General features: G+C 44.0%; 1 protein-coding gene across 8 annotated transcripts; it reads right to left on the bottom strand.

Moving 5' to 3' along the window:
• Positions 1 to 6,198: 6,198 nt before the first annotated feature.
• Positions 6,199 to 14,465, bottom strand: LOC106584003 (arginine/serine-rich protein PNISR-like). Of its 8 annotated transcripts, XM_082963587.1 has the most exons (13): positions 14,360 to 14,388; positions 14,105 to 14,223; positions 13,402 to 13,523; positions 13,051 to 13,233; positions 12,486 to 12,736; positions 12,198 to 12,384; positions 11,762 to 12,021; positions 11,442 to 11,582; positions 9,802 to 9,901; positions 9,096 to 9,149; positions 8,396 to 8,581; positions 7,022 to 8,309; positions 6,199 to 6,540 (listed from the first exon to the last, which is right to left on the bottom strand). In XM_082963587.1, exons 3-13 carry the CDS (start codon positions 13,487 to 13,489, stop codon positions 6,510 to 6,512), a joined length of 2,769 nt encoding a protein of 922 aa, XP_082819713.1. In that variant the 5' UTR covers positions 13,490 to 13,523; positions 14,105 to 14,223; positions 14,360 to 14,388; the 3' UTR covers positions 6,199 to 6,509. The 8 variants fall into 8 exon arrangements, 7 of the variants coding, with proteins under 7 accessions (XP_082819713.1, XP_045560788.2, XP_045560793.2 ...); XM_045704832.2 differs by lacking the exon at positions 14,105 to 14,223 and having other exon boundaries at positions 14,360 to 14,465; XM_045704837.2 differs by lacking the exon at positions 14,105 to 14,223 and having other exon boundaries at positions 14,365 to 14,458.
• Between the last annotated feature and the right edge of the window lie 287 nt (positions 14,466 to 14,752).

Below are 14,752 nucleotides of genomic sequence, written 5' to 3'. Positions count from 1 at the left end.
CACTATGAGTTCAGTAATATATCAATGATTAAATACAACTGTAACGTAGCCTATTGTAAAGTAAGGTAGGGGGTGATACATTTTGATGATTGGTGTTGTGTTGAACATATACACAATATATACAAAAGTATGTGGACACCCCTTCAAATGAGTGGATTCGGCTATTTCAGGCACAGTGTATAAAATCGAGCACACAGCCATGCAATCTCATTTCCAACAAGTAGGTTCATCAAATGTCTGCCCTGCTAGAGCTGCTCTGGTCAACTGTAAGTGCTGTTATTATCAACTACTGATGGGTCGTTCGCGAAGGTGAACGTTGGGATATCAGAAGAGACGAATCTATTTATAAACATTTAAAAAAATTAAGATCTGAATAATCAAAAGATTTAAATGAATATAAGTAACTAATTCAAAGAACAACAAAAAAAGTATAATATAGGCCTAAATGCTCAAGCGCACACACATTCGTTCTGACTGTCTGCTCAGACGAACAGCCTCACCTGTTGTTCCTGTCAATCAGACACGCACTGTCAACCAATGAACCAAAGATGCGTGGGGGGGGCCGAGCCAACTCACTCACAGTCACACACTTAGCAGCCGAGGAGAGAGAGGAAGGACAGCTGTGAAAACAACAGCTGGAAAATGAGTCGGAAGCACAGTAGCATTTGGATGCATTTTAATAATGTAGAGTACAGTGTAAAATTAGCCAAAACAAAATCTCATATAAAGGTTGTTCTACGCACAACCTACACCAGCATATGTGATCTGTGTACCCAACTGTGAAGCTAGCTGTAGCGAAGTTTCCAGAAACTAGTGGGCCTGCTAGTGATAGTGGTGGAGCCAGCACCGCCACACGTGGAGATGTATCCACTCAGTCAAGTAGGCCTACTCCACGACCCACAGCAACGCAGTCTTCTATAGACCAGTTTATGCCAAAGTCTATGTCTGTAGCAAAACAAGGCCAAAATGATATTGCATTGGCTAAAAGGATTGTCACCGATTTCCAGCCATTTTCGATCGTGGAGGACAGAGGTTTTAGAAATTATAACAATAGTCTAAATTCAATGTACACAATTCCAAGCAGGAAACCATTTCAAAACCATTTATTCCACAACTGTACGAGAGCACACTGGCTTCAGTGCGGGAAAGTGTCCAAAAAGCTACTGCAGTTTGCCTTACCACTGAATGCTGTACATCAAGGGTAACAGCTTCTTACATGTCGGTTATATGTCACTTCATTGAAGATTTTTCAATGTCTAGCTGTCTTCTGGACTGCTTTGAGTTCAGCGACAGACACACCTCAGAGAACTTGGCAGAGGTACTGTTGAGAATGGCCAGAGAATGGCAAGTAGATGGAAAAGTGGTCTGTTGTGTTAGCGACAATGCAGCTAACATGGGGTGTGCAGAGTCCTGGAACCCTTTGAGCAGGTCACTGTGGAGATCAGTGGAGAGAGGTACAGGAGGCAGTTATTACTTCATCATTATTTAATCCAGTATTATATATGTATATGAGCAGTAGATGAGAATGTAGTATCAGTAGACAAAACATGAACCTGAACTAATAAGTTACTGTTCTCTCTTTTCAGCTATGTGACAGCCTCAAAAATGATACTCCTGTGTAAGGGTCTGCAGCGAATCACAGCCAGCCGCCAGAGAGAAGCAAATGTAACCACAGGACATGTGACAGAGTTGATGGACACCCTATGTTCATCAATGGACAGAAAGTTCCACAGAATGGAATATAATCACGTGCTATCAGAAACCGCTGCACTTGACCACACATTTAAGAAGTTAGCCTTCAGTGATGCCAGAGCGATTGAGGAGGCTCTTCAAAGAATAACCTCAGCAGCAGGGAGGGACAGCCCCAGCAGTCAGCTGGCTCAGTCACCAGGGCAACAGGAAGAAGAGGGATCAGATGGAGCAGAAGCACCAGCAGTAGTGCCACAAACGTCTGCTGTTTGGATGCTGTTTGACGAGAGAACAACTGGGGATGCAGCACGAAGGAATCCCTCAACAGATGCCATAATGGAGGTCTGATTCTATTTGGAGGAGCCCCTCCAAATAGATCTGCAGATCCTCTGAGCTGGTGGAAGAACAAGGCCTCTGTCTACCCACAGCTTACTAAAGTCATGACAGAGAGACTCTGCATAGTGGCCATATGCTGTGTGCTGCTGGTTATAACATGGCAATAAAGAAGAGAGAGAAAAGAGGGACCAGTTTAATGTTTTAAGTGGGATGCTGCAGTTGTGCACATTGTTATTTATTTTTATTTGATATGGTGCAATATTCTATTATTATGTTGTTCAGATTGTATTCGTTTTGAATTGTTACATTTATATGCACTTTGTTTATATACATTAAAAAGTTATACTTTAAATGCACATGTGTAATAGCATCCTTCTTTTTTACATTTATTTCAATTTGGCGATGCTGCAGTTTTTCAAATTGTTATTTATTTTTCTTTGATATGGTGCAATATTCTATTATGCTGTTCAGATTGTATTTGTTTTGAACGGTTAGATTTATATGCACTTTGTTTATATACAGTCGTGTCCAAAAGTTTTGAGAATGACACAAATATTAATTTCCACAATGTTTGCTGCTTCAGTGTCTTTAGATATTTTTGTCAGATGTTACTATGGAATACTGAAGTATAATTACAAGTGTCAAAGGCTTTTATTGACAAATACATTAAATTGATGCAAAGAGTCAATATTTGCAGTGTTGACCCTTCTTTTTCAAGACTTCTGCAATCCGCCCTGGCATGCTGTCAATTAACATCCTGACTGATGGCAGCCCATTCTTGCATAATCAATGCTTGGAGTTTGTCAGAATTTGTGGGTTTTTGTTTGTCCACCCGCCTCTTGAGGATTGACCACAAGTTCTCAATGGGATTAAGGTCTGGGGAGTTTCCTGGCCATGGACCCAAAATATCAATGTTTTGTTCCCCGAGCCACTTAGTTATAATTTTTGCCTTATGGCAAGGTGCTCCATCATGTTGGAAAAGGCATTGTTCGTCATCAAACTGTTCCTGGATGGTTGGGAGAAGTTGCTCTCGGAGGATGTGTTGGTACCATTCTTTATTCATGGCTGTGTTCTTAGGCAAAATTGTGAGTGAGCCCACTCCCTTGGCTGAGAAGCAACCCCACACATGAATGGTCTCAGGATGCTTTACTGTTGGCATGACACAGGACTGATGGTAGCGCTCACCATGTCTTCTCTGGACAAGCTTTTTTCCGGATGCCCCAAACAATCGGAAAGGGGATTCATCGGAGAAAATGACTTTGCCCCAGTCCTCAGCAGTCCAAACCCTGTACCTTTTGCAGAATATCAGTCTGTCCCTGATGTTTTTCCTGGAGAGAAGTGGCTTCTTTGCTGCCCTTCTTGACAGCAGGCCATCCTCCAAAAGTATTCGCCTCACTGTGCGTGCAGATGCACTCACCTGCCTGCTGCCATTCCTGAGCAAGCTCTGTACTGGTGGTGCCCCGATCCCACAGCTGAATCAACTTTTTGAGACGGTCCTGGCGCTTGATGGACTTTCTTGGGCGCCCTGAAGCCTTCTTCACAACAATTGAACCGCTCTCCTTGAAGTTCTTGGTGATCCGATAAATGGTTGATTTAGGTGCAATCTTACTGGCAGCAATATCCTTGCCTGTGAAGCCCTTTTTGTGCAAAGCAATGATGACGGCACGTGTTTCCTTAAAAGTAACCATGGTTGACAGAGGAAGAACAATGATTCCAAGCACCACCCTCCTTTTGAAGTTTCCAGTCTGTTATTCGAACTCAATCAGCATGACAGAGTGATCTCCAGCCTTGTCCTCGTCAACACTCACACCTGTGTTAATGAGAGAATCACTGACATGGTGTCAGCTGGTCCTTTTGTGGCAGGGCTGAAATGCAGTTGTAACGGCGGTCGTAGGAGAGAGAGGACCAAGGCACAGCGGGTTGCATGTTCATCATTATATTTTATTAATTAAATGTGAATGCAAAGCACAACAGACCGACAGTTTCACAGGCTAATACTCACAGCAGTGCGAAATACAACTACCCACAATTAACAACCCCAAACACATACCTATATTTGGACTCTCAATCAGAGGAAAATAGAAACACCTGCCTCCAATTGAGAGTCCACACCCAAACCTAAACATAGAAAAACTAAACTAGACAGAATGTAGAAAATACAACCTAGAACATACCCAACACCCAGAACTAACAAATCACACACCCTAAACACAACCAACCACCCCGAACCAACCAAAACAAATATCCTCTGCCACGTCCTGACCAAACTACAATACAAATAATACCTAAACTGGTCAGGACGTGACAGCAGTGGAAATGTTTTTGGGGGATTCAGTTCATTTGCATGGCAAAGAGGGACTTAGCAATTCATCTGATCACTCTTCATAACATTCTGGAGTACATGCAAATTGCCATCATACAAACTGAGGCAGCAGACTTTGTGAAAATTAATATTTGTGCCATTCTCAAAACTTTTGGCCACGACTGTACATTAAAAAGTTATACTTTAAATGCAGATGTTTAATAGAATTACTTTTCATTAAAAAAAAACAATACTTTTTTTATACATTGTGGTTAAGGTAGAGTATGATTTCATTTAATAATTTAATTAGAATTGTTTTAACACCAATCATAGTCAAACTATCGCAAACTGTTCGACTTGAAAAAATACAAAACATATTTTTTTTAAAGAGCCGTTTGGGAGCCAAAAGATCCGGATCTTTTTGGTGAGCTGAGCCGAACGAGCCGGCTCACTGAAAAGAGACGGAATGCCCATCACTATAACAACGGCTCCCCAGCAAAGCGGGTCCGCCGAGTGCAGAAAGCCACCGCTCATCTGCGTGTGAGCAGTGTGGGTGCAATGATTGAATAATTTGTGTACATTTATTTTGCAACCCTCAGGCAGTGTGGTCAGCAGATCACCATGCACAATGCCAAGCTTCGGCTGGATGTTCCAACGTCTAATGGAAAGCCTTTGCATATCGCAGCAAAGGGGGGACCAACTCCATATTAATGCCCATGATTTTGGAATGAGATGTTCAACGAGCAGGTGTAGTGTATAACACTAAATCAAACACCTGCAGATGGCTATAGTTGTTTCATCTTGTTTCAGCTGAATGGATAAAGATTCATGTATGAACTGGTCGGTCCACATGTATAGCCGGCTGCATACGTTCCCTTTGGACGGTAAGATTAAACGACTCAATATCCCCATCTGTCGGCCTTCGGGCTAATATACCAGTCTTGTGTACTGCATTATTCTATCTTTCATACATAACATAAAACTGAAATTGTGCCAGTAATATGTACTTAACAAAAATATAAACGCAACATGCAATAATTTCAACTATTTTATTGAGTTACAGATCATATAAGGAAATCAGTCAATTGAAATAAATTAGGCCCTAATCTAAACTTCACATGACTGGGCAGGGGCGCAGCCATGTGTGGACCTGGGAGGGCATAGGCAAAAGGGCTTTATTACAGACAGAAATACTCCCGTTTCATCAGCTGTCTCACAGGTGAAGAAACCAGATGTGGAGGTTTGTGTGGTTACACGTGGTCTGCAGTTGTGAGGCCGGTTGGTTGTACGGCCGAATTTTCTAAAACGGCTTTGGAGGTGGCTTATGGTAGAAAAAATAACATTACATTCTCTGGCAACAGCTCTGGCGGACATTCCTGCAGTCAGCATGTTAATCGCACACTCCCTCAAAATGTAGACATCTGTGACAGAACTGCACATTTAAGAGTGGCCTTTCACAGTGCCCAGCACAAGGTGCACCTGTGTAATGATCATTTTGTTTAATCAGCTTCTAGATATGCCACACCTGTCAGGTGGATGAATTATCTTGGCCAAGGAGAAATGCTCACTAACAAGGATGTAAACAAATTTGTGGACAAGATGAGAGAAATACACTTATTTCAACTCATGAAACATGGGACCAACACTTTATATGTTGCATTTTTATTTTGTTCAGTATATATAAAATATGGTGTGTAGTGTTCATATAGCTAAACTAACAAAATGTTCCTGTTTGCCTTTAGAATTTCTAAAAGACCATTCAAAAGGATCAATATGAATTAAATACAATTAATAATGGCATGTTATCAATTGCACTCAATCCAAATTACTGCAGGTTTAATGACCCCCCAAATAAAGAAAATACTCAGAACAAGGGATCATTTCAGTTTTATTCAACAATTTACATTAATACGTTTATCCTGTTAAGCTTTTTAAAATGACACATCTTTCCAAGATTCTACTGACTACAAAGCCTCCGAGCTTTGCATGATAGAAGGCAAAAACCTAGCATTCAAAATGTCCTGTTTGCCGACTTGTCCTTAAAAATAACATATTTACAAAGATAGAAGGTTGGGAGGGGGAGTGGAGAGTTCACCTACACCATTGCCTCTATAATGAGACAAGCCTGTTAAACTCATGGAATTTAAAAGTAAAGTGCACAGATCAGGGAGCCCTGTGCTCCTCAACGCCTACGCCTGGCGGGAGACGTGGACCTGAAACAGATGCAAAGGGGAACATTAATGGTGCTGCACCACTCACACACACACTCATGCAAAATGACACACATGCAAAAGAAACAGTCACACGCTCACTGGGGCCCTGTTAACATCAGCTCATCATGAGGACAATATATTGCATTGATTTCTGAATGAACTTGGTCACTCTCCTTTGGGAAGAACAGTTACTGCGTTCACACAAGGCACTAAAATAGATAGATATGCTGCACATGCCCAACAGGGGGCACTATGGAGACAGTGAGGAACAGAAACACGGCTACAAATGGTTCCTTTTTTTTTTTAACATATCACAAAAAGATTAATTATTTCTCTTTGTAAGGTAGCCTTGAGCCCTGACAGAGAACAAGGAAAGTTGTGCAAAAAAAAAATACTACTGGGCAGTCCGCCTCCAACATGACACGCACACAACAGAAACATGATACAACAGAAAAAGAAATGGTAAAAAATGGAATACTACCTTGATCGTGACTTAGACTTGTTTTTGCGGCTTGCCTTCTTACCAGACTTGTGAGATTTTTCCGTTGATCTTGAGCGACTACGTTTGGATTTCTTAGACTTCTTTTCCTTGCTAAGCTCGGGGGTTTGGGACCTGCTCGACTCCGAGTCGGAGTACCTCTTGCTAGATTTGGCGGAGCCCTTCTTGCTAGCCTTGCTCTCCTGACGGGAGTGCTTGTCACCCTGAGGGTCTGTGTGATCGCTGCTCTCTTTCCTTTTCTTGGATTTTCCGTTGCTCTCCTCCGCCACCGCAGAGCTCACCTCCCTATCCCTCTCTTTCTCCTTGCCCCTCTCCTTTTCCTTCCCCTTCTCCCTTTCCCGCTCTTTCTCTTTGGCTTTCTGCCTCTCCTTCTTCCTATCTGACTCTTTCTCCTTCTCCTTCTTCTTCTCTTTCTCCTTCTTGTCATGGCTGCCGCTACGGTCTTTCTTCCTGTCCCTGTCCTTGCTGGAGGCTTTCTGCTTGTGCTTGCTGCTGCGGCTGTCCCTGCGCTCCCTGCTCCTCTTCCTGTCTCTGTCCCTCTCCTTGTCCCTGCTCTTGCTGCGGCTGTGACTGTCCCTGCGCTCCCTGCTCCTCTTCCTGTCTCTGTCCCTCTCCTTGTCCCTGCTCTTGCTGCGGCTGTGACTGTCCCTGCGCTCCCTGCTCCTCTTCCTGTCTCTGTCCCTCTCCTTGTCCCTGCTCTTGCTGCGGCTGGCCCTGTCCTTGGACCTGCTCTTGCCTCCCCTGCTGACCCTTCGCTCTCGAGAGTGGCTGTGGTTCCGGTGGCGGGCAGAGCGCTCTGCGCTGTGGTTCCGACTGCTTTTCCTCCTCTCCCGGGCCTTGTCGCCGCTGCGCTCCCCGTGACGTCTGTGGGAGCCGCGACTGTGGCTGCGCCGGCCGCCAACGCGGGCCCTGTGCGAGGAGGAGCGGCTGCGCCTCCTCTTCCTCCGGGGAGAGGAAGAGCGCGAAGAGGAGCGTGAGGAGGCTGAGGATGATGAGGAGAAGGAAGACGATTGGCTGCTGGCACTGCTGGAGCTGGAGCTGCTGCTGCGTCCGTTGCTGGGGGAACCGCTGGTGCCCCGCACTATGCCACGCTCCTTACCCCGACCCACCTGCCTGACCTCGTTGCTAACCTCAGGCTCACTGCGGGACTTGCGTCTCTCTGCTGTGGGTTCCGCCTCCCTCTCTCTCACTTCCTGTTTGTGGAGGCTCTCTAACTGACCCTCGTCATAATCCACCCTCTCTCTGCTCACTCTGTCCAATGCCATCTCTTCTGGAAGACAGACAGAAAACAAAACATATGTTAAACTCAAAGACAACGTCACCACTGCTTATTGATATTGCCTTTAGTTCCCTCACCACGTGCGTGTTGCGCCTCCTGCGCTTGTCTCTCCTGCAGCTCCCTCTCCTTACGTCGGAAGGCGTCTATCTTCTCCCGGATACGGTGGTGCAGCTCCTCCTCGTCCGTGTCGGAGGACTCGGATGCCTGGGCGCTGTGCTCCTCCTCGTCCTCACTCAAGTCCGAGCCATAGTCGCCAAGTCCACCTGCCACAACAGAGCCCCCAGCTTTTTGAGCAAGACCGTAGCAACTAGCCATACACCCAACCAAGCTTCCCATCAAAGACGAGTCTACTGTGTCTGTTTTCAACTGAACTCCACACTAGAAACCCACTGACACCCCACTTACTGTGAGATGGCATGCTCTTTAGTGTTCTGATAAGAAAATACTTTGTAAATCTAAGGCTAAGACACTCAAACTGTGCTGTGAAGGATTGCAAAATTTCAGAAACATTCCCCAAATTCCCAGTTTTATCAGAAATCCCGGGAGAATTCCAGGTTGGAGGATTCCCTTCCAACCGGAATAAAAAAATAACTAAATATTTTTGGTAATGTTTGGGGAATTTTGCAACCCTAGCTGTGAGGTGGACCCTTCCCTTCGGCTGCCTCAGTCACTCTTCTTGAGCTACTAAAGCAGTGAGGGGACAGGGGTTAGAGCTCTGATTCTTACCCAGCACCCCCCCCCAACCCTCCCACCTGGAAGAAAAGAAGGGGAACTCACCAATGCCGATCAGAGAAGTCAGTGCACTTGACTGTGCCAGCTGTTTGGCAGGCGCTTTGATTCACATCAACAACAGGAACAACATGTTAAAACACATAGAGCCACCATAGAGACAGCCACCATAGAGAAGTCTCTAGAGAAGGGGGCACAGATAATGCACTATTCACAAGAGCGGTCTTTGGCAAAAATAAATAAAAATAAAAATAAAAAAAATGACAAAACGGAGAGAAGAGAAGGGGTTAACAAACAACGTCTGTCACACACATTCAAAGTCAAGACAGTTGGAATAGGGGAGAAGAACCACTCTGTACTAATGCACTAGTGTCAGATAAACGGGGACTAGTCACTTGAATCTGATTTATAGGTGAGCGTTTGTTATAAAGTTCAGAAACAGTCATTCAGGAGGACCTTCAGGAGCAAGAACCAGGGAAAACAGTTTAGGTTACTGTTGTTTTGTTTTAAATACACCAGCTGCTCGGCTGTCTTTACCAGGGACATTTTCTTTTTCTTCCGTTGCATTAGCAGAGAATGGTTGAAGATGCATATGATCACATTTTGAAAATACTCCAAGTTTGCCACTCAATTACCCTGACTTACGGAGATGAATTGAGTGACGTTTTCAGACTATATAAAACAGGCTTAAACATGATGTCTTTGTGACAGGCACAGATGATGCGTGGGCTCGAGGAGACGGGGGTAAGCAGACCTTTGGTGGCTTTCCGGTGCGTCTCTTTCGCCACAGTTTGGATCTCCTCGTTGGTGACCTCCAGCAGGATCTCCGTCAGCAGAGTTTTAGTCACAATCATCTTTGGAGAAAAATTGAGAAAAGTCTGACATGAGTTAATGATAATCATTTGTTTGTTAAGAGGGCAATTTTTTGCAATCTTGGATAGGATAGAGAGATATATATATATATATATATATATATATATATATATATATATATATATATATATATATATATATAGAAATTAGTGAACAGAGACCACTAATTTCAGAGCCACCATTTGAGCACCAGGGCTCTATAACATAACACAAAAAAAATGTATAACAAAAGACATCCTAATAGGGCTGGACGATGTGGCCGAAAAATTACATATAGATGTTTTCAAACTTATAGGCGATTCATGATATATACAAATTGTTGTTTTTTGTTCATATTTTCTCCAAATAAGCTTTGTTGTACAATTAAAAGGTCCAATACATTGATCTAATGAATTCAGGGCTTGTGAAATTATACCTAGGCTACATGTAAGCCGTCAACAACCCACTAATAATTTTAATATTTTATCAAGAGTTTAACCTGCTTTTTTGCAATAATAACTGATCTGGAGTTCAAGTCTGACTATTAAAATGTCCTTTTTGTTACAAATTTAACCAGAACCATGCATAATGCACTTCTTGTAGCAGGCATATTAGAAAACTAACGCAGGTCACAAACAATATCTCAAGCACAAGCCCACGTGCTAGTGATTAGCTAGCTAATCTTTATATTTCGAGTTAACTTGGATCTATTTGCTAGCTAACAAGTCAGAACAGTTGAATTGCTATGAACACACTTCTGTCCATCTCCAACTGTTTGAACAGCGTGTTAACATGTCCATTTTGTTCAGAATGGCATACCTTATTTCTCAGAATGAGAACAAATTGCCAATTCCTAATATAACGAGTGTTTTATGCTTATTGCAAATGTATAAAACACAGACTAGACAGCTAGTATAACGGTCTTTGGCTGAAATGCTGCTAGTGGTACCGCAATGCCACGCCTACAAACTGAGCATTCATTTCCCTGAATTTTCCGGTTTTTATTACAGTAAAATGTATAAATGTATTTCGGTGTCCATATGACCGATTCTGTTAGACCAAACCTCAAATACAAATAGTAAGTTGAAACTGCTTGTCAGATAGGAAGTGATCTCTCATCTTTGTTGTTGTGAGTGGCTAGGGAGGGGCTTGGTGTGTGTGTGTAAACACAGAGGAAGATGCGACGCGAGAGGTTTCGCTCTCGCCAAAATCAATCCAAATTTAGCCCAATGCGTTTCTATGGACATAAGCTTGGTCGCCTGCCTTCCCGCCTTTGGGACGATTCCCATTGTTAGGGAGGAGACATGAGCATCTCCTCATTATATACAGATCTCTGGTATAAATGGGAAGGTGCACACAGCACAGGAGCAAAAGAGATGAAACCAAAAAAAAGATATGAGCCTACAAGCCAACAAACGCTCATTAAAAAAAAGTTGATTCTTGCGATACAGGCATTTAGAATCTCGTGCAAGAATTCGATATATCGCCCAGCCCTACACCCACCCCAACGTGTCAGAATGGTAGCTGTAAGCAAACACTGACCAGCTGGAACTCTCTCTCCTCCTCAGTCATCTCTGGTTCGCTCTGGTCCTCCAGGGGAGGTGACGGGCTCCTGCTGGCCAGCTCCTGCTTCCTGGTCAGGACCCGGTCCTCATCTTCATCACCCTCTTCATCATCACTGTCCTGTTACAGGGGCGGGAAAGGGGTGGTAGGTCAGATATACAAAGATACGACAACAGGACCTCGTGAAAGCTCACAGTTTTACAGGAATATAATGAAATTATTTTGGGGATTTTTCAACCCATTGTTGATAAGGTTAATGGGATTCATGACGCCATGGAAACAAAGTGATTGATGCTTACAAATTTACTCTTGCGGGGTAAACGAGGCCCATCGCCTCCCTCGTCCACAGCGTCGCTCTCTTTGTCTTCATCTTTAGCCATTTCGGCACGCTGTTTCTCCATGCGCTCCTTCTCCAGCTTCTTCTGTTTCTCCCTGTCCATCTTCTCCAGGCCCTCTCGGATCCAGGCCGGCAGGGTGCGCCTCTTCACAGCATCTGAGAGGAGAGCCAGGTCATTGGATGCTGTGTGTGTGTGTCTGTTTTCCTGTGTGCCTGGGAAAGCTAATTGAGAAAAGTAGAGATCAACACAGACACAAAACATGGTGAGATACAACATTTTGGATGTTGTGGGTATTTTATGGCAAGAGAGTTGAAGCAAGCCTCTGCCTCTCTGACAGCAGTAAGTGTCCAGGGATGAAATCCTGAACACCACCCATTTAATGAGGATGTTTTTGTACCAAAGTGTTGGTGAAGATGCTCACCGAGGGCGGCAGCAGGAGCATCTTGTTTGGGGATCTGGATGGGGGATCTCTGGCGGTCCCTAAAGCCAGGGGGCCTGTCCCGTCTGTTCTGTGGGGGACCCTGCTGCCAGTATGGAGGGTGGAACCCTGTGGGTGTGGGGCCGTAGGTAGCAACCGCCCCGTGCTACAGAGAGAGGAAATGAGGACCATCCAAACTAGTTGAATGACAGAGAGACCCTATACAACAGCAGCCATGGAACTCTAATGTAACTGTGTGGCGTGTACCTGATAATCAAACTGGTTTATGGCCATTGGGTTCATGGCGTAGTTGTCGGGCTGACCCCCGAAGCCGTGGCTGTTCTGGGGGTAGACCCTGTGGTGGCCTTCAGAGAACTCCAGACTGTCCTGGCTGTTGCTGTCCTCAGAGGGAGCCACCACATCCATAGGTCCAGTCCCCATAGGTCCTGTTCCTGGGGGGATCCACACCTGGTCTATGGGAGGAGGAGGAGGAGGAGGCTGACCGTGCATCCCCCATTCTGTAAACAATATGTACATTGTTATTGTTTATTAGGATCTCTTTAAGCCCACCAAAAGGCTTGTCTTACTAGAGACCATTCAAAAATCAAAAACGTACAGTTGCAGTCATGCCATTCTAAAATTAAACTACTGGACTGCAGTTCATTGGGGCACAGCTATGTTATTGTGGTGGATGTGAAATTCTCCCATAACATGTTCGTTGGAGTACATCGGTGACATCACACCATCCCTGAGATGTAAAGACAAATTATGTACAGACTGAGTATAGCAAGCATATATTCTCCATCCCCAGAAAATTACGCTAAGAGTTTACCAGGTTGCCACATTCGGCCAAAATTGGCGTCGCCCTGGAAGGAGCCATGGTTATTGGGCATCACAGGATCCATGCCAGGGATGTCCTGTCCATTAGGATGAATGTTCTGCTGGTCTACTGTAGGGCCTGTAGACTCTTTCTGAGCAATCCAGGCCTGGGCCAGTGCTGCCCAGTCCACTTGGCCTGCACCACACAGAGAGACAAGAGAAGCGTTGCTTGGGGTGTCATTTTGTAAAATTGTAAATAATGCAATGATTGAGCTGTCATTCTGCATGGTCAAAGCAATGTTACACCAATCCAATCTTGGATCTTTTCAACTTGTACAGTGCTCCATGCATACAGGTCACCCACTTGGATCTTGCTGGTGCTGGAAGGACTGCATCCACTGCTGCTGGTTCATAGGCCATTGCGGCCAGGGCTGTCCACCCTGGTCCCACATTTCTCACCCTGTAGTTCCTACGCCAGTAGCCTGCCTATGTGAGACAGAAGCATGATATGACATTACTGTAATTGAATAGTGATATTCTTAATGTGAACCGTCCATGCGAACTGTACTTATGATGAATGGCCGGGGTAGGACGTCATTGTAAAATAAGAATTTGTTCTTAACTGACTTGCCTACTTAAATAAAAGGTTCAATAAATACAAATAAATGTTTTAGCAAGCTAGTTTTGTAGCCTCAGTTATGTAAAGTTGGCTACATTGGGCGTTTCACCCAAATGGCTTCGGATCAAACAAGTAGCGTTAGTTTGATATCGATGCAGATGCTTTTTATTGACAGAAGCCAACGAATAGAAAAAGGCAAAGCTAAATTGCTAACCTTGATAGCTAATTGAGATCTGCGTAATTGTGGCTAGCTAGTTAGCTAGCTAACGTTCATGCCCCTAAGTTAACTCAGCTGGCTATGGATGTTTGCTGGGTGGCGCTAGCTAGCGAACGTTTGCACTTCACGCTACAAGTGGATTTCATTTACATTGCATGCACTTAATTTGTGATATCTAGGTAGGTAAACATGCTCGTGTTATATAATTTTATGTAAACTATTGTGCATTACTTGTCTGTTTCTTCAGTCAATGTTTTCCAAATTCCCCGGGCTCGGTGCGAAATGCAACTGGCTAACGTTAGCCAGCTAACAGTTAGCTATCGTCAGCTTGCTTGTTTTCAAGATTTGGGCTGGAAAGTTAGAAAATAGCTAGCTATAGTTTGGAATAATGCTTCAAAGACCAGTAGCTAACATCATCTACTGTAACATCTGCATCAGGAGAATGCACACAAACTAAACATCATAACACGCTTGAGCGTTTCCCACCTCACCGACTTGGTTCTTCTTCACCCCCGAGCACTCAAAATGGCTACGACCTGGAAGTAGTCTGGCTGGTAGCCACAGAGGCAACCTCGCCACAACCATTGGGGTCAAAAGTAGGCCTACTGATTGTAAATCATGGCCAAAGATCATGAGAAAGTGACAAAACAATCAACTTCACAATTATGCGGAAATGATATAATGTCATTCTCCTCTTACATATTACAGGCTATTTCCAAATAACAATTTGTCCCAAATTTGATTTAGTAGAGTAATTGTAAATATTTTAAAGTTCATGTTTTCATAGGTAGGCTAAATCTAACTACTTTAAATATGTTTTTTAAGGGTAGCGTTAGTGTAGCTTAATTTCTTCTAGTGTGAAGTAATTGGTAGCTTGGT

Source organism: Salmo salar, chromosome 02 (genome assembly GCF_965601325.2).
Source record: "Salmo salar chromosome 02, fSalSal1, whole genome shotgun sequence".
Classification (NCBI taxonomy): Eukaryota; Metazoa; Chordata; class Actinopteri; order Salmoniformes; family Salmonidae; genus Salmo; species Salmo salar.
Note: the sequence above shows the minus strand (reverse complement) of the source record. Positions and strands in the feature narration are given on the sequence as shown.

Excerpts from the sequence above, each read along its gene's own strand:
- LOC106584003 (XM_045704832.2), bottom strand. The coding sequence starts at position 13,489 with ATGTGGGACCAGGGTGGACAGCCCTGGCCGCAATGGCCTATGAACCAG. Across the intron at positions 12,737-13,050 it reads TGGCCGAATGTGGCAACCTG|AATGGGGGATGCACGGTCAG; the intron begins GTAAACTCTTAG and ends TATTGTTTACAG. Across the intron at positions 9,902-11,441 it reads AGGAGAGAGAGTTCCAGCTG|ATGATTGTGACTAAAACTCT; the intron begins GTCAGTGTTTGC and ends TTTTCTCCAAAG.